The sequence below is a fragment of the Myxocyprinus asiaticus genome, chromosome 13 (assembly GCF_019703515.2).
Source record: "Myxocyprinus asiaticus isolate MX2 ecotype Aquarium Trade chromosome 13, UBuf_Myxa_2, whole genome shotgun sequence".
NCBI classification, from domain to species: Eukaryota; Metazoa; Chordata; class Actinopteri; order Cypriniformes; family Catostomidae; genus Myxocyprinus; species Myxocyprinus asiaticus.
The window spans coordinates 17159155-17184699 of record NC_059356.1 but is presented as its reverse complement, the minus strand read 5'-3'; the positions used below and the strand labels follow the sequence as shown (position 1 = coordinate 17184699).

Sequence of the window (25545 nt, the reverse complement as noted above, 5' to 3'; positions counted from 1 at the left end):
ACTGCAAGTCCAGGCATATCTTAAAGTTTCTTACTGCATTCTCTGCATACCTTCTTCTGCCAACCCCCTGTTCAGCACCAGCTTCCCATGTCTCAGGTAGTTGAGCACCGGACCAAAATAAGTGGGATCTCTGTCTATCAAATAAGCACCTGTTTCATCCTAGATGAGAAAAGAATATTTAGAGCTTCGGCAGCACTATCACAGTGGAATCAAAAGAGATTTCTGAATAATAAACATTACTTATTCTGCTGAAATTGTTAAATCTGGCTGTAATGATTCAGTACCTCATCAGATAGCAGGTATGGCTTATTCAGATAATGGGAAAAGTCTCTCAGAAATTATAAACGGTGTCTGTCAGGTACCAAAGAGTCAAGTCATTGTTATTTGTATAGTGCTTTTCACAATACACATTGTTTCAAAGCAACTTTACAGAAAATTATACTGTAATGTCTTAAAAGTCCTCATTGTGCAGCTTAAATGAATAACGCAATTGAAATCATGCCTTAAAAATGATTGTCTCTGCTAAGACGAGGTGTGGCTGACATTTACCATACATGCTGCAAAGCCCATAGGGACCCTGATCCATCTCCAGCACAACATAATTACCACGGATCAATATTGGTGTCAGAAAGTGGGCTTTATTCTACAATGTTTAAGCACAAATTAACACACTCAGCAAATACAATTTTACAAGTCGTGTAATTTCTAACTCGCAATGAAAGCTTGTTCATTTAGAATGATTTTTGACTGAGCAGAGGAACTGAAAAAAATTGTCTTTTTACCGGCTTTCAACTGTTCGTTACCCTAATAAATGATGCATACTGACCTTTAAAAGTTTCAAATCATGCAGCAACCCTACTTCTTCATATGTCACATGAAGAAAACTGGTGGATTTATTGAAAACCTAAATCACACTTGTATGTCCTGGTAATGGTTGAAATTGGTCGATAACAACATTTACTGTCATTCACAATTGATTGGAATAATTGGTTGCTAGTTCTATTCTAGATCAAATCCTGCCAATTAATGTTTCCTGAGTATTAAATGTGTAAATATATTTGTTTACTAACTAGCTGACTGGTTAAAACATTCGGTACAGAAATGACAAACAATAGCTCAAGAACAAACCAAAAATGTAGTTCTTTTTTCACTGCTGAATATACATACAAACAGACAGATGATACAGTAGATGGACAGACAGATAAAACCTATTTTTTAAGATTTACGCATTTAAATTTCATAACAAAATTCCATCAAATTGCATTGTGTAGTCTTTCACCAAATTAAATTAATAAAACTTGCATAAATTTGTATTCTTTTTTACTTTTTTAAAGAATACACAGTTCAATTTGAATTACTTACTATATTTCTATGGTTTTGTTCAGCCTAGAATTTATATGGTTTAGATTGATTAACACCAGTAAAAGAGTTTTAATGGTTTAATCAGATAAACACCAGTCAAACCGTTTTAATGGTTTGATCGGATAAACACCAGTCAAACCGTTTAATGGTTTGATCGGATAAACACCAGTAAAACCGTTTAATGGTTTGATCGGATAAACACCAGTAAAACCGTTTTAATGGTTTGATCGGATAAACACCAGTAAAACCGTTTTAATGGTTTGATCGGATAAACACCAGTAAAACCGTTTTAATGGTTTGATCGGATAAACACCAGTAAAACCGTTTTAATGGTTTGATCGGATAAACACCAGTAAAACCGCTTTAATGGTTTGATCGGATAAACACCAGTAAAACCGCTTTAATGGTTTGATCGGATAAACACCAGTAAAACCGCTTTAATGGTTTGATCGGATAAACACCAGTAAAACCGTTTTAATGGTTTGATCGGATAAACACCAGTAAAACCGTTTTAATGGTTTGATCGGATAAACACCAGTAAAACCGTTTAATGGTTTGATCGGATAAACACCAGTGAAACCGTTTTAATGGTTTGATCAGATAAACACCAGTGAAACCGTTTTAATGGTTTGATCAGATAAACACCAGTAAAACCGTTTAATGGTTTGATCGGATAAACACCAGTAAAACCGTTTAATGGTTTGATCGGATAAACACCAGTAAAACCGCTTTAATGGTTTGATCGGATAAACACCAGTAAAACCGCTTTAATGGTTTGATCGGATAAACACCAGTAAAACCGCTTTAATGGTTTGATCGGATAAACACCAGTAAAACCGTTTAATGGTTTGATCGGATAAACACCAGTAAAACCGTTTAATGGTTTGATCGGATAAACACCAGTAAAACCGCTTAATGGTTTGATCGGATAAACACCAGTAAAACCGCTTTAATGGTTTGATCGGATAAACACCAGTAAAACCGCTTTAATGGTTTGATCGGATAAACACCAGTAAAACCGCTTAATGGTTTGATCGGATAAACACCAGTAAAACCGTTTTAATGGTTTGATCGGATAAACACCAGTAAAACCGTTTTAATGGTTTGATCGGATAAACACCAGTAAAACCGTTTAATGGTTTGATCGGATAAACACCAGTAAAACCGTTTAATGGTTTGATCGGATAAACACCAGTAAAACCGTTTAATGGTTTGATCGGATAAACACCAGTAAAACCGTTTTAATGGTTTGATCGGATAAACACCAGTAAAACCGTTTAATGGTTTGATCGGATAAACACCAGTAAAACCGTTTAATGGTTTGATCGGATAAACACCAGTAAAACCGCTTTAATGGTTTGATCGGATAAACACCAGTAAAACCGCTTTAATGGTTTGATCGGATAAACACCAGTAAAACCGCTTTAATGGTTTGATCGGATAAACACCAGTAAAACCGTTTAATGGTTTGATCGGATAAACACCAGTAAAACCGCTTTAATGGTTTGATCGGATAAACACCAGTAAAACCGTTTAATGGTTTGATCGGATAAACACCAGTAAAACCGCTTTAATGGTTTGATCGGATAAACACCAGTAAAACCGTTTAATGGTTTGATCGGATAAACACCAGTAAAACCGTTTAATGGTTTGATCGGATAAACACCAGTAAAACCGTTTAATGGTTTGATCGGATAAACACCAGTAAAACCGTTTAATGGTTTGATCGGATAAACACCAGTAAAACCGTTTAATGGTTTGATCGGATAAACACCAGTAAAACCGTTTAATGGTTTAATCGGATAAACACCAGTAAAACCGTTTAATGGTTTAATCAGATAAACACCAGTAAAACCGTTTTAATGGTTTAATCAGATAAACACCAGTAAAACCGTTTTAATGGTTTAATCAGATAAACACCAGTAAAACCGTTTTAATGGTTTAATCAGATAAACACCAGTAAAACCGTTTAATGGTTTAATCAGATAAACACCAGTAAAACCGTTTAATGGTTTAATCAGATAAACACCAGTAAAACCGTTTAATGGTTTAATCAGATAAACACCAGTAAAACCGTTTAATGGTTTAATCAGATAAACACCAGTAAAACCGTTTTAATGGTTTAATCAGATAAACACCAGTAAAACCGTTTAATGGTTTAATCAGATAAACACCAGTAAAACCGTTTAATGGTTTAATCAGATAAACACCAGTAAAACCGTTTAATGGTTTAATCAGATAAACACCAGTAAAACCGTTTTAATGGTTTGATCAGATAAACACCAGTAAAACCGTTTAATGGTTTAATCAGATAAACACCAGTAAAACCGTTTAATGGTTTAATCAGATAAACACCAGTAAAACCGTTTTAATGGTTTAATCAGATAAACACCAGTAAAACCGTTTAATGGTTTAATCAGATAAACACCAGTAAAACCGTTTAATGGTTTAATCAGATAAACACCAGTAAAACCGTTTAATGGTTTAATCAGATAAACACCAGTAAAACCGTTTAATGGTTTAATCAGATAAACACCAGTAAAACCGTTTAATGGTTTAATCAGATAAACACCAGTAAAACCGTTTAATGGTTTAATCAGATAAACACCAGTAAAACCGTTTTAATGGTTTAATCAGATAAACACCAGTAAAACCGTTTAATGGTTTAATCAGATAAACACCAGTAAAACCGTTTAATGGTTTAATCAGATAAACACCAGTAAAACCGTTTAATGGTTTAATCAGATAAACACCAGTAAAACCGTTTTAATGGTTTGATCAGATAAACACCAGTAAAACCGTTTAATGGTTTAATCAGATAAACACCAGTAAAACCGTTTAATGGTTTAATCAGATAAACACCAGTAAAACCGTTTTAATGGTTTAATCAGATAAACACCAGTAAAACCGTTTAATGGTTTAATCAGATAAACACCAGTAAAACCGTTTAATGGTTTAATCAGATAAACACCAGTAAAACCGTTTAATGGTTTAATCAGATAAACACCAGTAAAACCGTTTAATGGTTTAATCAGATAAACACCAGTAAAACCGTTTTAATGGTTTAATCAGATAAACACCAGTAAAACCGTTTAATGGTTTAATCAGATAAACACCAGTAAAACCGTTTAATGGTTTAATCAGATAAACACCAGTAAAACCGTTTAATGGTTTAATCAGATAAACACCAGTAAAACCGTTTAATGGTTTAATCAGATAAACACCAGTAAAACCGTTTAATGGTTTAATCAGATAAACACCAGTAAAACCGTTTAATGGTTTAATCAGATAAACACCAGTAAAACCGTTTAATGGTTTAATCAGATAAACACTAGTGGATTTCTGGAGTTCCTCACCAGCTGACATGTAACGAGGTGGCCTCATATTTTCAGCATTACAGACTTAAACTTAAGAGAACTTCAAAATAACGAAAACAGCCTCTTTAACTATATTTGACAGTCAAGAACAAACTTTCATTAGTAAAAAAAAAGGCTGCATAAACTGTTATTAGTCAGGCTAAGCTAGTAAGCAGGGCTCCGTTCACGTTTACTTTCCCAGCTAGCCTGCGAGCTAAAATATAAAGAATACACCACTTTAGCGGAATCAAACAGAACAGACCCATTGTTCGAGCATTTTGAGCTCCAACGACTCGCTTTAACCCAAAATAAGCGACAACACGCTTTATTTTCATCCTCATGTAAATGAAAAGCGATGTAAATACCTTGTCAGAGTCGAGGTCGGGGTCGGCCTGGCACAGTCGGTACAAGAAAGATTTTGGGTCTCTGCACAGCGTCTGTCTCGTCGTGAGAAAGTACGTGCCGCCGACGTTCAGGCGAACCCATTTGGACGATCCGCTCCCGGGCGGCTGCATTCTCTCTCCGGGAGAAAGAGCCGGACACCTCCGACCGTTCGAGCCGCTCGGGTCAGGGCTCTTCTCCGCCATACCTCCTCTGCTCTCCCCACTGACTGATGATGGAATTGAGCGAGAGCAGGAAGTGTGCGGAGTTTGAGAGCTACTGTGCCCTCCCATTCCATCCGACTACACAGGCTCTGTCTCAAAATATAGTGAGCTTCCTTCCTAGACATCATTCTTGGGCATCATTGGCGCGTGCAGCATTGCAGGGCATGCAAAGATGCTGCATGCGCAAATGATGCCCAAAATGCTGTCTAGGAAGGCAGCACGGTTTTGGTACACAGCCAGAGAGGAATAAGTGCGTTGGACTTTTTGTTACCTGCAGAGACCTTCTTATTTTTTTTATTTTTATTTTTTTAGAAATCAAGTAATTATCAAAATAAAAAAGCAGTAATGGACTGAAAAGAGTGTCATTGTTTCTAGGAAGCAGTGACCCAAATGAGGCAGGTCCACTTTATATATATATATAGATATAGATATAGATATAGATATAGATATATAATGAATGTACACCAGCCACAACATTAAAACCACCTGCCTAATATTGTGTAGGTCCCCCTCCTGCCACCAAAACAGCACCAACCCGCATCTCAGAATAGCATTCTGAGGTTATATTCTTCTCACCACAATTGTACAGAGCGATTATCTGAGTTACCGTAGACTTTGTTAGTTCAAACCAGTCTGGCCATTCTTTGTTGACCTCTCTCATCAACAAGGCATTTCCGTCCACAGAACTGCCACTCACTGGATGTTTTTTGTTTTTGGCACCATTCAGAGTAAATTCTAGAGACTGTTATGTGTGTGAAAATCCCAGGAGATGCGGGTTGGCGCTGTTTTGGCGGCACAAGGGGGACCTACACAATATTAGGAAGGTGGTTTTAATATTGTGGCTGATCGGTGTATGATAGTGCGTTGTTGACAGTGCTGGCTGGGTAGGAACGGATCACAAGTAATTTTGATAATGAAATCAGATTACAAAAATCAAGTACTTGTAATAAATTCTCGTAATCAGATTAGAGCGGTGTTGGTAATCACTCAAAAACAGTAGGCCTAATCCACTACAAATGATTAATTATTGCTCTAAAATTGCAATCAGATTATCATACTAATTCATTGAAGAAGTAATCACATTACTAATTACTTTACTTTTAAGTTTCTTTCTAAAACATTTTTCTGCTCAACAAATTACTAATGTCTATAAAAAAAAACTAATGTCTATATTCCCTTATTGTTCATTGTTACACACAAGTCAAACTCTCAGCACCTCACATTTCTCCTTCACAATGACTTATCACCGGGCCATAATTCATGTATTCTACATAAATAATACATTAGAAATATGCATAACCTTTTAATGTACTTAAAAGTAATTATATTACAGTAAAACGATGCAGTTGTTCAATTATTTTTTAATTAAAATCAGCGAAAATTACTGTAAATGCTGTACCAAGGGAGTACTAATATCATGAATAACGATTTTACAATTTAAATAACAATTTTCCATTGGGCTAGTGAGAATATCATTGTGACCATCTTTTTTTGCATTGCAGATATGAGAATTGAGGTCAAATGTGTGTGACTGTCATGAAAATAATGTCACAATCACAAATTTAAACAAATCTTAAAGGTCCTAAAAATATGGTTGATTTTCTATATGCTTAATTTAATTTATTTTAATTCAGAGTAGGACCAAGACATTTTCTTGACAGGTTATGGGACAATCTCCCCTTTACTGTGGGTGATACTGGTCTTCCATACAAGACAGGCTCCATCTTGATTCTTGATCCCACCCAAGTTTCAGTGTCTTATAGACCGCAGAAATATATCCGTCTGATATTGAGACCAAACGATCATAATATGGCATAAGAGCCTGAATGTGTTCTCATGTTCAAAACGTATAAAATGCCCAAGATTATTTGAATGTCAAGACTGAAAATAAAATTACACAGTGGTGAAAATCTTACTCAGTTTTAGACAGTACACAGCCATTTAAAATCGCTTGATGATCCTGCAGTTGTGAAAGTGATATGTACTGTATATCTCACAGTAAGCAATAGCAGTGCTGATGCTTTTCTGTCAAGATAAGCCTGCGGGTAGTCTCTTACTCTACATATTTACCTAAGACCTGGAAAGCTGAAAAGTGAGCTCATTCAGTATGACCGAATTTCAGCACTTATTCTGCTCTGCAGTATGCTGAATAATGTAAACAGCCGGCATGCATAAGAGACCCAACTGTGAAATGTTTAAAAGACAGGGGAAGTCTTTAAGGAACTGTTGTCTTAGCACTGCTGTCTTGCACATGCTACCAACAGCCTGTCAGACACAGAGGCAAAAATATATTAGTCTATATATGCTTTTATTTTGAGACTTACCATGAAGTTCTCTAAGACATTCTTCAATTTAATTATAGGTGTGCAAGGGCATAAACATCGAATCTGATATAATTTACTGTAAGTGACCTAATAAGACACATACTTAAAAAAGAAAGAAAAAAGGAAAGCGTGCTTAATCTTACAGCGACTATTCACATTCATAGTCTTTACATCACAATATTTACAAAACATGACCCCTGAACATGAGTTCAATATAAATCTTTGAGTATTAGAATAACCTCAATAACAGGCAAATAACCTCATATAAGAATACAATTATACAAGGTGCAAATCTAGTAACACTGTTACTTTCTAAATAATACATCATCTGTACATCACAGTCATCTTCGGTGACAAACCAAATAGAATTTTAAAGGTGCAATATATAACATTTTTCATGTAATATTAGCCTATTTTTTGCCAGTGTGTGAACGGCATGTAACGCAACTTAAAAAATGAGCCCTTCCTGGCCTTCCTAGGTTGCCTATTAAAGCCTGTACACTGATTTTCATGTGAAGGGAGCAGGTCACTTTTGCCGGGAAAATCCAAAGGATGTGACGTTTATGCGAGCTCCCGAGAGCCTTGCCTCAGTGCTTCTCTTCCACTATTCAACAACGTCAACAGACAGTCTGCAACACTAGGTAACGCTATCTTAGAGATGAAATCCAGCAAACGTCCAGCTCCCAGCACAACACCGACTCCTACACAAACTCAGAAGAAGCCAAATAAACAACAACAACAAAAAAAAATAATTTATCTACTGAATCCTGTCTGGCTAAGCAGGAACGTGGTCGAGCGAAAACTAGAGTGAACATTGGCAGTGCATTTAATTCCTGGAGGGACCTTCATTCGGTTTTGGGGATCAAAACCGACCCTGAATTGGCGTTCTACTTGTTGGACAGGTAAGCTTACATAACTGCAAAGCATGTGAAATATAGTGCCATAAGGATTGATCTGTGTAATTTTAGCTAACTTGATCTTGCCTGCTAACGCTGACGAATTGCAAGCTACCTTGCTTCGTAACTTTCAAATAATTTCAACGATCTTCTCTTTATACTAAAAGTCAGGTTAATGTCAATGTAAATCTGTAATTATTCAGCAAGGTAAACTACAATAACACATGAAATGAATGCTAGACAATGTTCAAGATAATGCAAAAAGACCCATTCATTAGTGTAACGTAACTTGGTTATACAAAAAATAGATATATTCTATTATTATAAAACAATAGCGCATCGATATATCAAAATGACAGTTATGATGGAATCACATCAACATATTTATAATGTACAGTCTATTTTATAAACAGCTACTGTCATCATCCACCAAATCTAGCTAACAGCTATTGATAAAGCTGGCTAGCTAGCTAACGCCGACATAGGCAGTCAATGTATCATGCAAAGAAAAGTGATTACTTCAAACTACAGTCTCGCATAGTCAGACCTATATCCACACTTTGTTTTAGCCCTGTTCCACCACTGGAGAGTCAAATATAATATACAGTCTCAAAGTTTGTAGTAAAACAATCATAACTGTGTAATTTTAATTATGCTACCTCATCTGTCAGCATGATGTCTGTGAATCAAGTTGTCTCTTTGTACATTACGTCGTTGTTTTGGCCGATGCTCGCGTCCCTATGGAGTGTGTGCACGAGCGCGAGCACGAGCAACAGGTAGCTGGCTGCAATTCACTTAACGGCCATAGGTGTCATTAATAACAAGAGTTTCTGAATCTTACATACTGCACCTTTAAACAGACAATGTAACCATTTGTCAGAAAAAAGAAGAAAAAAGTGGAGAAACACTTCTGCTTGGTTTTCAATCAGTTACAGCATTTTCATTTATATGTTTTGGACCAAATAGCCTTTTAAATAAGCAATAAAGCAGTCAAAGCTGCATCTCTACACACAACTTTTATTTACAGTTGCAATTCTCTTCCAGGAACTTCACAGCTCAATCCTCATAGGTATAACACACGTCTACACTGCAAAAGAGTGGTGCGAAGTGATGCGACAAAACCGGATCACTCCTATTATATCAATAAAGCTGTCCACATTGTAAGCATGCAATACCACTATGTAGAAAACATATTTGATTATAATGGGAGCGATCTAAATTTGTTGCATCATGTTGCGCCACTCGCTTGCAGTGTAGACACGATAAAATGTACCTTGTCAAGTATGCTTCTTGTTAGATTTTCAAACAAAGGTTAAAAGATAAAACAAAATATAAAAACAACAATTCATACAAAATCAATAAATTTCATACCAAATATAGCGGCTCAACAATAATTCCTTTTCTGATATTAATCATTAATCACCAACAGTACATCCCAATACAGTAAACAGCATCATATTCAATAAATAATGCCACAGTTGCAGAAAATAGTCAACGCTTATAGGCATTGTTGAATCACCACTGAAATGTGACATTATACATGTGAATATGATTGTGACATTATACATGTGAACATGATGACTAAAAGAATAAATATAAATATATTAATCATTTTCTTCTTAATGTAATATATACTTGACCTGCAGGATCACTTGAGTGTCATTATAATGTCCTATGGTCCTCTAAATCTTTCTTAAAAGCCACTGTGGAAGCAGCCAAAAACACTCAATTTACTGTTAAAGGCAAGAATGAGTGAAAGAGTGTTTCTTTTCCAAAGCTTTTGGGGATATCCTCCTATATATTGATTTATATACACATATATAGTGTGCAAGTTGCAGCTTTGTTGAATTTTACTGGTCTTTGATTTTATATTACAGCTGCTGTACATGACAGAATCACAGCAAACAAGCAAAACATCCTTCCATGAAGGAATATTGATGCACAACTATTATAAATAAATAGTTCAAGCACATAGGGAACGTTAAGGGCTCCGACCATGAAGACTTGCCTGGACTACAGTGAGGATAGTCCGCTGAAGCTTGTAGTCTGATGTTAGTGGTATATAGTTCCCCAGACCTCTTGAATCTTCTTACACCATTTGTCTGCATTACCACTGGGATCCATTAGATAATATGTCCTGTTTGGCTGCACATGAGGAACACAACAATTAATAGAGCTGCATGCAGCAAATATCGAGGTCCAAGCAGTTGGGAAAAGTAGAGAAAATTACCAAAATTGCCAAATTTAAAGGAACGGATCTGTCGGGGTCAAAGTAATTTCCACCAGGGTGAGTTTTCCAAAAAAAAAAAAAAAAACTTTTTCTAACTCCTCCTAGTACATTGGTCCAATTCGCACAAAATTTTGAAAGCATCATCTAGATACATTCAAGACAAAAAGTTTCCAAAAGAATCTGGATTCTTCAAATAATTTTGAAGATTAAAGCCAATGTTTTTTTTTTTTTGGCCATGGCACTTTTCACTTATCAACCCATGTCTTCTGTACAATTTGACAAATCAAAATTCATTTGTCAAGAGGGTCTCTAGATAATTCATGCAAAATTTCAGGTGAATCAGACCTGCGGTCCAAGGAGAAGTTTGGAAAAAGTAAATTTTTCTGAAAACTTAAAATGTTGGAAAACCCTTTTATAGATGGAAATCGGAGATGTAAGTGTTGTTCTGCTTGACTCAGGGAATCAGAGGACAAATTATTTTAATTCTAGCCGATACGGTTTTAGAGATATTAGCGAAAACATAAAAGTTTGTATTATAGCGCCACCTGGCATCGGACATTTGGTACTTGGACTCCTAAAAATGTACATTGTGTTAAGCAGAAAAAGTAACAAAAAAGTACCATGATAATATCACACTTTTTTAATGTCCCATTGTAATACCATGCTATTTTAGACATGGTACCTTGGTAATTTTTTGTTCTACCTTTGGACATCTACTATAGTCATACCATGGTGTTCTTTGAAGTAGTTTGGCGTATCATGTAAATACCATGGTACATAAATATGGTAATATACATTATGCTATATAATTACCATGATATTACCATCGAAAACCATCACTGTGCCATGACGAACATGATATAAAAGGAATTATCTAACTACCTATACAGCTACAAAGCAGCAAAAATGTGTTAAAATGCATTTTCATTGTACTATGACAAAATAACCCAATTCTTCTACATCACCCACCAATAATAAATGTTATTTCTTTACAAAGCACATCTTTTTTTTGGAGTTTATTACTATTTTTACCGTGTGGATGAAAAACGTCTTGAAGTTCTTGGCCTCAGGACGCAACTCTGGAGACCATGGGATTTCCCCTTTTAGGACTTTATTCACAGGGTCCACGTAATATAGATGTGGTCCTTCAGTTAGCAAAAGCTGACGCCGACGAGCAAAAAGTCCCTGTGAAAAAGAAAACAGAGCTTGAATCCACTGCTCACTGTCAATCCCAACAGCAGCCAACAGATGGCACTGTAAGATTTCTCACACTAATTTCTATTAAATAAAAACAGGCACCTGTTGTTCATCCTTTATATAACCACAGATTATTTACCCAAGAAAGAAACAGAGAAGAAAATGTTACCTTTCGTTTGTCGACTGGTCCCATTTTATATATCAAATTATTTTCAACAAACTGATGCCTTTAAAAGAGAGAAGAAAAAAAAATATGTCAATGAAAAACAAGCTGGCAGCTAACAGTGCTTGTGTTGTTAACCGATTCAATACACAGAACTATAAAAATCAAGAGTATCTTTTACAGCATGCTATAAAAAATCCAACAGGAAATGCAGAAGGAGATAAGAAGTGATAATTGTGAGCACATACACCTGCGCAGCCATAAACCCCCACTTATTAGGGATGATGACAGAATGAATTTGTGTTATCACGACACATATAATGACACATACAATTCAATATTTAACCAAAGTGAATGTTTATGAACAGTAATCCAAATTTCTGAATGAAGCGTATAACATGCCAAGGGTTGCCATTTGTTTGCTTCTGTAGTAGAAGTTGTTTCTCCTCACTGGAGAACTGCAGGTCTAGCTCAAAGGAGTTGCTGTCCAGGTTTTGGATGTATTGCTCAATATTGCTGCAGGATCTCTGTCGGATGACGGTGGATGGGATTGAGAGGACTTGACAAGAGCTGGATGGAACCACCTGCAGGCGAACAGAAACAAAGAGCTTGCACAATTTGTACCATCAATTCATATGAAAAGCTCCAAACGCATGTTTAAAGACAAAATGAAACGGCATTTACAAAACATTTAATTTAAAATGTGCAGTTCAAATGTGTACTTGCTCTGCCAACATTTTTACTAGCCCTACCATACAATATGATCAATTCTTTAGCAATGTATTTTTATTTATGGCAGGAAAAAAAATTATCATTAAACGTTAAGCTTTCTTTGCAAAAACAAACGAAATACTGGGTTTTTAATTTGAGATTTAGCTGGAAATTGCACCGCTACAATGTAAATCACAGCTATGAATGCATGTACACACTTTTGCTGCAAAATTATGGCATACTGTATGATGAAACACATTACTGGTTGGTTTATAATTGCAACCCATTCTATCTAATGCTTCCACGACTATCACAAGTCATCACAATTTTAACACTCTCACAATTATATCTAAGTTAGACAGCTAGATAACATTGCCTTGGTTGCATATTTAAATTAGCAGAAATATCAACAACAATGTACTAACTTAACATATCGAACTATATTATAAACAGTGCAAAATAAACCCAGCAACATTGTAGGGTCAATTTTGATTTCATGTTGTCTTTAAAGAAATAGTTTACCCAAAAATGAAAATGATTTCATTTGATGAATCATTTACAGAACACAAACGAAGATTTTTAGAAGAACATTTCAGCTAAGTAGGTCCTTACAATGCCATACCTGCCAACATCGGATTGTGAAAAGAAGGGAAATTTTTCGTATGTGCAAGGAACGGCAGCTGGTGGGGTTTCTGGTGCCCCCGTAGGGAGTAGGTGCACTACGCAGACTGTGTAGTATGTGTATAGGGAGCAACAGTACCGGTCAGTAATACTACACTGAAGATGAATAATACCAAGAAAATTACCATGTATTCAGACGGTCTCTTACCACATTGTGGCAAGCAGGGCGGGGCCGAGCGGCATCTGGGCAGAGCGAGGCCGGGAAAATGAGTGATGAATGAAGTCCACCTGTGTGCCACACCGGTCTAGCATTCCAGTGAGGGGTGGCAGGAGTATTTAAGGAGAGGAGACAGCGGCAGAGGGGAGAGAGAGACGCACAAAGCTGAAGATGTGTGTGTGTTAATTTGTTTGACGTAGCTGGCTGAAAAGCAGTGCATGTGTTTTATGTGGGACTGGAAAGCACCCCATTACGTTTAAAGTGTCTTATGTGTTTGTTAAGCTGGTCCCAGCTTCCTCCTTTTCCACGAAATGTTACACACATCCTTCACAGTTTTAGCAATAAATGCTTTTTGAGTTATTAATAATAAAAAGTGTATATCCTTTATATGCTAAGAACTTTCCTGAACCATGACTTATAAAAAATATAATTATTTTTATTTCTTTGATTATTTATTTACTTCTTTATCTTATGTACACATCTGTGTTGGTTTATATGTATTTTTATGTATTTAGTTTTTTGTTATTTATTTTAATTATTTATTTTTAGTGATTGTATTCATACTGTACATTGTTGGATTTGTGTACTTCTGTACATCTTATTAAACATTTATATACTGAACCTTCTGTTTTTCAATAAAAAAAAAAACTGTTTTAGCACAATGTGTGGACTTTTCAGACAACCCCTTAACCACTGTAAGAAAAATGTAAAACTTACAGGACAGATTGCGTCCCTTATTGATTTGATACAGGACGCATCATTTCATATTTAATACGGGACGATCCCATATGAGCAAAGTGTGGATGCAGAAAATCGGGGGTTTATCGGGAGAAATTGTAAATTGGGAGTATAGCGGGAGGAGGGGTGGAAAAATGGGAGAAACCCGGTAAAATCGGGAGTGTTGGCAGGTATGCAATGTAAGTGAATGGTGACCAGAACTTTGAAGCTCCAAAAAGCACATAAAGGCAGCATAAAAGTGATCCATACATCGTTTACTCAGTGTTTTATGAAGCGATCCAATCGGACCAAAATAGAACTCCTTTTTCACTATAAATCTTGATATCAGCAGACTCCTTGGTGATCATGATTTCAAGCTCGATGAAGTGTAATCGAACTTGAAATCATGTGGTGAAGACTGCAATGGTAAGATGTACAGTTAAAAAGAAATTATATTTTAGTCTGTTCTAACCCAAAAGGTTAGATCGCTTCAGAAGACATTGGTTAAACCACTAAAGTCTTATGGATTACTTTCATGCTTCCTTCATGTGCTTTTTGGAGCTTCAAAGTTTTGGTCACTTGCATTGAATGGACCTACAGAGTTGAGATATTCTTCTAAAAATCTTCGTTTGTTTTCTGCAGAAGAAAGAAAGTCATACACATCTGGGATGGCATGAGGGTGAGCAAATGATTAGAGAATTTTCATTTTTGGGCAAACTATCCCTTTAAGAAACTTACATACATCTTTTATGAGGAAATTTTCCTAAACAAAATGAATGTGCTCTTTATACATGATATGCAATGTATATCAAACTAACATTGCCATAGAAGTCTTCATCATCTTCAGCCATGGCCGGCAGGTAAGGAGTCAGTTTGGGTGGAGTCTGAACCGGCAGATTCTCCCATGGGATTGTCTCAAAGAACACGTGGCCTTTCAATGTATTGAACCCACCCATTTCCTCACATCCGAGCCGCTTTGTGGGGTCCAAAGACTGTGAGGAAAAACAATTACTTTCATCAGCAAAGCTTTGCAATTGACATGAAAGGGCAGATTTATTAATTTCAGGTCATTTAAAATAGAAGCAAAAATTATTACCAACAGCCGCTCCACCAGATCTTTAGCTTTGGGGAAAAACTTTTCAGGAAATTCATACTCCAGCTTTATTATCTTTTGGAAAATCAAATACTCGTTCCTATTAAAAGACAAAAGCAAATGACTAACTGAACTAAATCAATATCATCTGAATGCATCATTGCAGTCCCACTGAATACTGGAGAGCTCTTAAAGGGATAGTACATCCAGAATTGAAAATTCTGTCATCATTTACTCACCCTCATGTTGTTTCAAACCTGTATGGCTTTTTTTCTTCTTCCATGGAACACAAAAGGAGATGTTAGGCTGAATGTCAGCCTCAGTAACAATTCACTTTCATTGCCTCTTTTACCATAGAATGAAAGCGAATGGTGACTAAAGCTAACATTTTGCCTAACATCTCCTTTTGTGTTCCACAAAATAAGAAAAAGCCATACAGGTTTAAAAACCCACATAATGACCATTTTTTCATTTTCATTTTTGTGTGTACTACCTCTTTAATCAGTTGAGAGAAGGCAAGGGTTAATTTACAGTCACATGGTTGTGAAGTGTTTTGTTTTCAACGGCCATCTGAGCCAATTTATTGGTTGTAATGTTACCAAAAGGCAAGCGGGTCATGTGACTCGGTGGTTGGGGTTTCCTCAGAAGCCCTCTGTACTGTCTACACAAACAAGTCATAAACACCAAAGCCAACACTTCCTGTTATTTCACACCTTGTTTTTAAAAGTGCGATTACAACAGTGATCATCCACTATCTGTTCAGCTGAAGTGCAAGGCTGTAAAATCCATTGCTACATTATTAAGAATGTTCAACTGAACTGAAGGTAAATTGATCTGTGACTTACCTGGCTCTAAACGGAGGTAATCCAGCCACTAGCTGGTAGATTATGCAACCCAATGCCCAGAGGTCTGAACTAAAATAATACCATAGAAAATCAACATTATTAGAAAGCATTTTATTGATAAATAGAGAAATTGTTGCACATTTAAAGGAAGAGTTCGCAAAAAAATGAAGACACTGTCATCACTTATTATTCCAAACCCATATGATTTTCATGGAAAGGAAAAGCAGATGTTATGCAGAATGTTCGCCTCAGTCACCATTCCCTTTCATTGCATCTTTTTTTCCATACAATGAAAGTGAATGGTGACAAAGGCAGTCAGTCCCTAACATAATGCCAAACATCTCTTTTATGTGTGCGTGTTCCATAGAAGAACGAAAGTCGTACATGTTTGCACCAATATGAGGGTGAGTAAATGAGGACAGAATTTTATTTTTGGGTGAACTATCCCTTTAAGTGAGAGCAACGAATCTGAATGCCGGACAGAAGACCTTTTGCAGGCGGATTTTTCCGTCAGCAGCTCTGGAGAAACATACTGTGCAGTCCCAACAAAAGAACTGGCTCTTGCTGTAAAGACAAATATAATATAGAGCAAATGCAGGGGTGCACAAACATTGTTGACTCATATCTGTGTATGAAGACATTACAATGGCTGCATCAACAACAAGTGCAGACTGTCATGTAGATGACCCGTATTTATGCTACTTGAGGACTGTTGTGTGTGTATCTATAGATAACAAACACTTCATGCCTGACCTACAAAGGGGTTGAAGGAAGTTAACGACATCACAATAGGGAAACAACAACAACCAAAGCAGGAGCTAAAAACTATATCTGAAATATTTATTACTTCTACAGTATGTTACCTTGAGTGCTGTCCGATGACAACTGTTTTGCCGTCCCGAAATCTGTAATCTGAATGTGCATTTCTTCGTTCAATAAAATGTTCTCTGGCTTAAGGTCCCTAAATAGAAAGCATAACAAATATTTAGAAATGCATCGTCATCGTTTATTTCAATTCAAGTCACACTGTAACTCAAAATTGTGAATTACCTGTGAATAATTCCCACTGAGTGCAAATATTCAAGTGCGCAAACTATCTCAGCAGTGTAGAATCTTGTGCAAGTCTCATCGAATGAGCCTATTTTGCGAATGTATCTAAGTAGTTCTCCATTCTTTGCATAACTGAGGGCAAAATCTGACGGATTAGAGGTTAAGTACATTTTAACAAAGTAATCATGGGTCAAACAAACACCACAATTGTTTTGCAATCTCAAAAAAAAAAGGATACATAATTTATGTGAATCTTGAAATGTGAAGTAGAGCTTTACGAAAAAGGGATGATCAATGCGTGACAGTATATCCTTCTCTCGGATGACATAGTGTGTTTTATTCTCTTTTCTGATGTGATTCTTCGCTAGAATTTTCACTGAAAAACCAAATTCAAATGAGATCAATATAGTTTGTTTACTTTCCATTGTGCGATCAACACTGTGAATGAACAGACAATGAGAAACGTACAGTAACAGGTTTGTATTTGTTACAAGCACAACATGCCTATAGGCTATACTATATATGACATGTTAAATGAAATATGATGTGGGATGCTTAATAAAAGCCCATTACTTGCGTATTCCTTTCCAGTGGCCAGTTCTTTTGCTAGCACAACCTGTAATTCAAATGTTTTCATTTAGTAAAACAAATTGTGAAGCTAGCTAAAAATGTAGGGATGAATATAAGTAAAGTGGTACATTTTCTCATCCTTTGTCATTGCCGTTATTTTAAAAATATGATCCAAATGGCTACATCCATGTTATCTCATAGCAGTTTAGCATGAACTTAATAGTGATTTTTAATTATGGAATTATATACATAATGGTAGATGATTAAAGGAATATTCTGTGTTCAATACAAGTAAAGCTCACTTAACAGTGACATTATGGCATTTGTGGCATTATGTGGCATTATGTTGATTTTCACAAAAAAAATTATTTCAACCGTTTTTTATCACTTACTAACCTTATCTACAGTATTTAAAGTTCAAAATTACAATGGCGTTGTCATGACAATGAAACCCCATAAACCTGGTATGTGTATAACACATGAGGTTAGTACACAGATGAGTTTAGTAAGCGATTTAATCACACTAAAATCATGTTAACACATATAATGTTTACATCGAGTGGCAATACTTTTGAAACAATGTGTATTTTAATGTTTATTTACTGGCCCCATTCACTTCCATTGTAAGTGCCTTACTGAAACGGCTTTGAGTCAAAAAAATGTTTTGTGGTATTCAACATTATGCCACAAATGCTGTTAATTAAGCTTAACTTGCATTGAACCCATAATATAATTAATTTTTATAATTATAATAATTTTTATAATAATTAATTTATAATTTTATAATTATATTTATTTATCACACATTATACATTTGCACATATACAGTGAAATTCTTTTTTTTCACATATCCCAGCTAAGCTGGGGTCAGAGTTGAACCCAGAACATTCCTTTACACTTAAGTGTCCCACTTTACCAGTTGTCCCACATGACCTGTATTCACCTTCTCAAATATCAATAATATCTTACTATTCTAGCATGAAACAATGAATTTCGTTATTGCAAAATCCTCTCACACACTAAAACAAAAACTCCACCCACCGTAGAGAAGGAACCCTCTCCTAAAATTTTTCCAAAGCTGAAGTCCTCCTTCTTGCGTGATTGTGGAGGCTTGAGCGCAGGCGTCTTTGGTTGAACGCTTGCCTCACCACTGCGGAACTCCATAATGAGACAGTGAGGAAGGCTGGAGTTGAGCTGAGTCCCTACCATTGATGAGGAAGCACAGGAACGCAGCAGCACACTAGGCTGGATGGGAGCAGCATCGTACTGAACGAGCAAAACACACAGAGAGCAAACATGACACAGACTCAGACATGCGTGTGCATGTGCAATGAGGAACAAAACCACCTTGGAGGCAGTAACCAGCAGCTGATAAAGTACAACTGAGCTTCAGCAGAGGGGAGGGATATGTTTGTTTTCACCCAGGATTATGAGTACTCAAATTCATTCACTCAGACCTGCCTTTGTTTATGCTGGAGAAATGTCCAGGCTTTACTTAACAACCAAAACATTTAGCCTTGCTAAAGTTAAAATGATATAATTTTTGCCGCACGGTATTGGTTAAAGTCACCACACTTAACCACATGTAACTGAATGAAGATATGAAAGGTACAAAGGGATAGCTCACTAAAAAAAATCAATATCTGTCATCATTTATTCACCCTCATGTTGTTCCAAACATGTATGACTTTCTTTCTACATTAAAGGAGATGTAAGGCAGAATGACAGCCTCAGTCACCATTCACTTTCAATGCATCTTTTTTCATACAATTACAGTGTATCCGGAAAGTATTCACAGCGCTTCACTTTTTCCACATTTTGTTATGTTACAGCTTTATTCCAAAATGGATTAAATTCATTATTTTCCTCAAAATTCTACAAACAATACCCCATAATGACAACGTGAAAGAAGTTTGTTTGAAATCTTTGCAAATGTATTAAAAATAAAAAACGGAAAAAAAAATCACATGTACATAAGTATTCACAGCCTTTGCCATGACACTCAAAATTGAGCTCAGGTGCATCCTGTTTCCACTGATCATCCTTGAGATGTTTCTACAACTTGATTGGAGTCCACCTGTGGTACATTCAGTTGATTGGACATGATTTGGAAAGGCACACACCTGTCTATATAAGGTCCCACAGTTAACAGTGCATGTCAGAGCACAAACCAAGCCATGAAGTCCAAGGAATTGCCTGTAGACCTCAGAGACAGGATTGTATCGAGGCACAGATCTGGGGAAAGGTACAGACAAATTTCTGCAGCATTGAAGGTCCCAATAAGCACAGTGGCCTCCATCATCCGTAAATGGAAGAAGTTTGGAACCAGCAGGACTCTTCCTAGAGCTGGCCGCCTGGCCAAACTGAGCGATCGGGGGAGAAGGGCCTTAGTCAGGGAGGTGACCAAGAACCCGATGGTCACTCTGACAGAGCTCCAACATTTCTCTGGGGAGAGAGGAGAACCTTCCAGAAGAACAACCATCTCTGCAGCACTCCACCAATCAGGCCTGTATTGTAGAGTGGCCAGACGGAAGCCACTCCTTAGTAAAAGGCACATGACAGCCCGCCTGGGGTTTACCAAAAGGCACCTGAAGGACTCTCAGACCATGAGAAAGATTGAACTCTTTGGCCTGAATGGCAAGCGTCATGTCTGGAGGAAACCAGGCACCGCTCATCACCTGGCCAATACCATCCCTACAGCAAAGCATGGTGGTGGCAGCATCATGCTGTGGGGATGTTTTTCAGCGGCAGGAACTGGGAGACTAGTCAGGATCGAGGGAAAGATGAATGCAGCAATGTACAGAGACATCCTTGATGAAAACCTGCTCCAGAGCGCTCTGGACCTCAGACTGGGGCAAAGGTTCAGCTTCCAACAGGACAACGACCCTAAGCACACAGCCAAGATAACAAAGGAGTGGCTCCGGGACAACTCTGTGAATGTCCTTGAGTGGCCCAGCCAGAGCCCAGACTTGAACCCGATTGAACATCTCTGGAGAGATCTGAAAATGGCTGTGCACCGACGCTCCCCATCCAACCTGATGGAGCTTGAGAGGTCCTGCAAAGAAGAATGGGAGAAACTGCCCAAAAATAGGTGTGCCAAGCTTGTAGCATCATACTCAAAAAGACTTGAGGCTGTAATTGGTGCCAAAGGTGCTTCAACAAAGTATTGAGCAAAGGCTGTGAATACTTATGTACATGTGATTTTTTTTTTCTTTCGTTTTTTATTTTTAATAAATTTGCAAAGATTTCAAACAAACTTCTTTCACATTGTCATTATGGGGTATCGTTTGTAGAATTGAGGAAAATAATTAATTTAATCAATTTTGGAATAAGGCTGTAACATAACAAAATGTGGAAAAAGTGAAGCGCTGTGAATAATTTCCGGATGCACTGTAATTTAAATGGTGACTTGAGGCTAAAATTCAGCCATTTGTGTTCCAAAGAAGCAGGTTTGGAACAATAAAGAGTGGGCAAATAGCAACATAGTCCCATGATAATAATTCAATTATGTCTTGTCTTCTATAAAAAGGCACAACTTTTATTCCCTTACAGATCGACCAATACATTTTTTAAATCAACAAAATACAGGATTCATATTTTAGCTAGCCTCAAATCCAAATTTTAAGTAAGGAAATGTCAGTGAACATATATGGTTACTCATTCCATATCGATTCATGCAATACAAATTACTGATGTGTGTTAATATTATGCAATTAGCTTCCCTCATCTCCTTCCAAACCCCAATGGTTTCTTTCTTCTGTGGTTCACAAAACTATGGTTTGGTTTGGGCTGTGATAAATTGTGATTACATCATCTGTCAGTTTGTTTATTTTCTTGGAGTAAAACTCATACAATTTTATTACAACTTGTCAAGAAACCAGAGTGGTAAATAATGACACATTTTTATTTTTGGGTGAACTACCTCTTTAAGGTGACTGATCGTTGAAGGATTCAAGCACTGCCTCTTTATTTATCTACTTGTAAATGTACTTTTATGTACATATGACTCAAAATGGCATTCAGACAGATTATGAGGTCACCAAAAGAGGAACCTGAGAAACAAGGCTAAAAATATTTCATCCATCCAATTAGGAGTGTGTTGTTTACTGGACTGTTAGACTTAAGTAACAGCCAATAATACAGTATATATGGGATACAGATGCCTAGGATGTCTACATCTATCAGTAAGAGACAGCTTTATCCTTAAGTCTCTAGTCTAAGAGATAACACCCAAAGCCATGGAAATAAAAGAAGATCTACTTCCCCTCAGCGTGACGATCACTCCACATATGTTTAGAGATGTCAAGAGAAAAAACATATTCTAAAAGGTTTAGTTATCAGTGTAAAACCTGGTACTTTCCAGACACCTGCCACATAGGGCACTTCTCCAATACCCCACTGCCAAACACACTCAACCACTGAAACTAAAGAGGACAGTCCCCCCACCTGTAACTGACAAACAAACTGCATGGATATCACACTATATAGGAGCTTATAATACAAACAAAAAGTAGAAATCATGCAATTTATTACACAGCATTGCTCAATTATTGATTCTGCTTGGCTGACAGCCGTTTCAAGGTGTTGACTCATTTTATTTATAAAATATATACTTCCAGTCCTGGATGCTGATTGGTCACTAGCCGTGCTTTATTCATGATAAAGCACAGCTAAGACCTCTTCACCCAGCTACAATTTGTATTAGCCAACTACTTGTGCTTCACGATATATCACATTTATCGTTATATTGCAAATTTACATATCGCAAGGGCTTGCAATAATACTTTAAAAAGTAATGTTTAAAGCTAAGCAGATTGCAGATTATAGATGGCCACGCAATTGTCACTTGGTCTGTGTGCGTGCAGTAGCGATGGGTGATAAAACGATATAGATATTTATAAAAAAATAAATAAATAAATAAATAAAAATCGATGATAAACTTTGGAGTAATTTTCAATATTTAGCCTATGTTCTACATGTAGACGATCAGATCAGGTACGTGTTGCTAAAAACACAAAGAGGACACAAGCAGTTCGGCAAAGTAATACACACAACTAGCTACCTAAATCACAGACATGCAATCAGCCTGTTAGGAAGTATTAGCAGGCAGCCCTGCTGTCATGAAAACCAATCAGGCTCGTAGCCACTAGCCATTAGCTATTAGCTAGTTATATGGCTAATTTAATATGGTTGTGTACCAAACAAGACAGCACTGACAATGCAATACAACAGCTGTTGACTGAACACAACAACAATTCCGACACCAATGATGTTTATTTATGTACTGTTTTGTTTAAACGTTTTTTGCATGATCCATAGTGCTGTCACAGGCAAGAAAGTTTTCATCTTGTGATGTTTATTGCCGGTTGGCAATAAAGGAAAGGATTTTAAATTACGACCAGTATGCAAAGAAAGTTCTGACATGTCTGTATAATAATTAATAGTGCACAATTTGCAGCTTGGATACTGTACTTCAAGTACCAACAGGTTGCATCTATTCCTTTATGACACAATAATACAATAAAGGGGTGAGGCACAAGCACAGCGCCTAAAACAACAATAACAGAGTAGAGCTGCACGATACGGCCTCCACCACCCTCAGGATCAATGGCATCAAAATACTGCCATGTTGTAATCGGATAACATAACAGCCAGTTTTCCTGGAAGATGTAATTACAACTAGATTAGGAAGTTATGTTTTGATAGTGTCAACAAATATGATACCTGGACAGTAAACATAACATATTTAACAGCCAGCAGTTTTTTTTTTTTTTTTTTTTTTTTTTTTTAAAGCAAACAGAGGCACTGCATGCATGACAGCAAAGTGTAGTAAGGGTTGACAGATAATAATGTAAGCATGAATGCAAAAGACTTAGCAAGCTGCTGGGTCATAAAGTGTCATCACAAGGTAGCTACATTTTTAAAAGTGGACTAGACAAAGAGCTAATATTTAAATAAGACAGCAAAAAGACAGATAACAATATATATATATATATATTGGCAAGTCGTTTAGGACATCTACTTTTTGCATGACATGAGTGATTTTTCCAACAACTGTTTACAGACAGATAGTTTCACTTTTATTTGACTATATCACTGTTCTAGTGGGTCAGAATTTTAAATATACTAAGTTGACTGTGCCTTTAAGCAGCATGGAAAATTCCAGAAAATGATGTCAAGCCTTTAGACAATTAGCTTCTGATAGGAGGTGTACTGAATTGGAGGTGTACCTGTGAATGTATTTTAAGGCCTACCTTCAAACTCAGTGCCTCTTTGCCTGACATCATGAAAAAAAAAAAAATAATAATAATAATAATAAAAATTAAAAAAAAAATCAGCCAAGACCTCAGAAAAAAATGTGTGGACCTCCACAAGTCTGGTTCATCCTTGGGAGCAATTTCCACGTACCACGTTCATCTGTACAAATAATAGTACGCAAGTATTAACACCATGGGACCAAACAGCCATCATACCACTCAGGAAGGAGACGCATTCTGTCTCCTAGAGATGAAAGTAGTTTGGTGCAAAAAGTGCAAATTAATCCCAGAACAACAGCAAAGGACCTTGTGAAGATGCTGGAAGAAACAGGTAGACAAGTATCTATATCCACAGTATTGGAGTGGCCATAACTAAGCCCTGACCTCAATCCTATAGAACATTTGTGGGCAGAACTGAAAAAGTGTGTGCGAGCAAGGAGACCTACAAACCTGACTCAGTTACACCAGTTCTGTCTGGAGGAATGGGCCAAAATTCCAGCAACTTAATGTGAGAAGCTTGTGGAAGGCTACCTAAAATGTTTGACCCAAGTTAAACAATTTAAAGGCAGTGCTACCGAATACTAACAAAGTGTATGTAAACTTCTGACCCACTGGGAATGTGATGAAAGAAATAAAAGCTCTCTACTATTATTCTGACATTTCACATTCTTAAAATAAAGTAGTGATCCTAACTGACCTAAGACAGGGAATGTTTAATGTTTTCTTCCACCTGTAAGTTGCGAGGTGGAGCCTCCAGTGATTGGACTTGTTGGTCCAGCACATCCCATAGATGCTCAATCTGACTGAGATCTGGGGAATTTAGAGGCCAAGTCAACACCTTGAACTCTTTGATATATTCCTCAAACCATTCCTGAACAATTTTTACAGTGTGGCAGGGTGCATTATCCTGCTGAAAGAGGCCACTGCCATCAGGGAATACCGTTGCCATGAAGGGGTGTACGTGGTCCGCAACAATCTTTAGGTAGGTGGTACGTGTCAAAGTAACATCCGCATTAATGCCAGGACCCAAGGTTTCCCAGCAGAACAATGTCCAGAACATCACACTGCCTCCGCCGGCCTGCCTTCTTCCCATAGTGCATCCTGCTGCCATCTCTTCCCCAGGTAAATGACACCCACACACCTGGCCATCCACACAATCTAAAAGAAAACATGATTCGTCAGACCAGGCCACATTTTCCTTGCACCTTGCTCCATTGTCCATGTCTGATGCTCACGTGCCCATTGTAGGCACTTTTAGCGGTGGACAGGGGTCATCATGGGCACTCTGACCGGTCTGCGGCTTCGCAGCCCCATAAGCAGCAAGCTCCGAT

At 37.1% G+C, this 25545-nt stretch overlaps 1 protein-coding gene and 1 pseudogene across 1 annotated transcript in view; both read right to left on the bottom strand.

The window, feature by feature from the left end:
- The window catches only part of LOC127450552 (BTB/POZ domain-containing protein KCTD5-like), a 35572-nt gene extending 30229 nt beyond the window's left edge, over positions 1-5343 (bottom strand). The window contains exons 1-2 of the mRNA XM_051714773.1: positions 5084-5343; positions 51-159 (exon numbers count right to left, since the gene is read on the bottom strand). Coding sequence (XP_051570733.1) covers positions 51-159; positions 5084-5305 — 331 coding nt within the window. The 5' untranslated portion in view covers positions 5306-5343. The remainder of the gene's footprint in view (positions 1-50; positions 160-5083) is intronic.
- A 2269-nt stretch (positions 5344-7612) lies between these two features.
- Positions 7613-19287, bottom strand: LOC127449960 (3-phosphoinositide-dependent protein kinase 1-like; annotated as a pseudogene).
- Positions 19288-25545: the final 6258 nt, after the last annotated feature.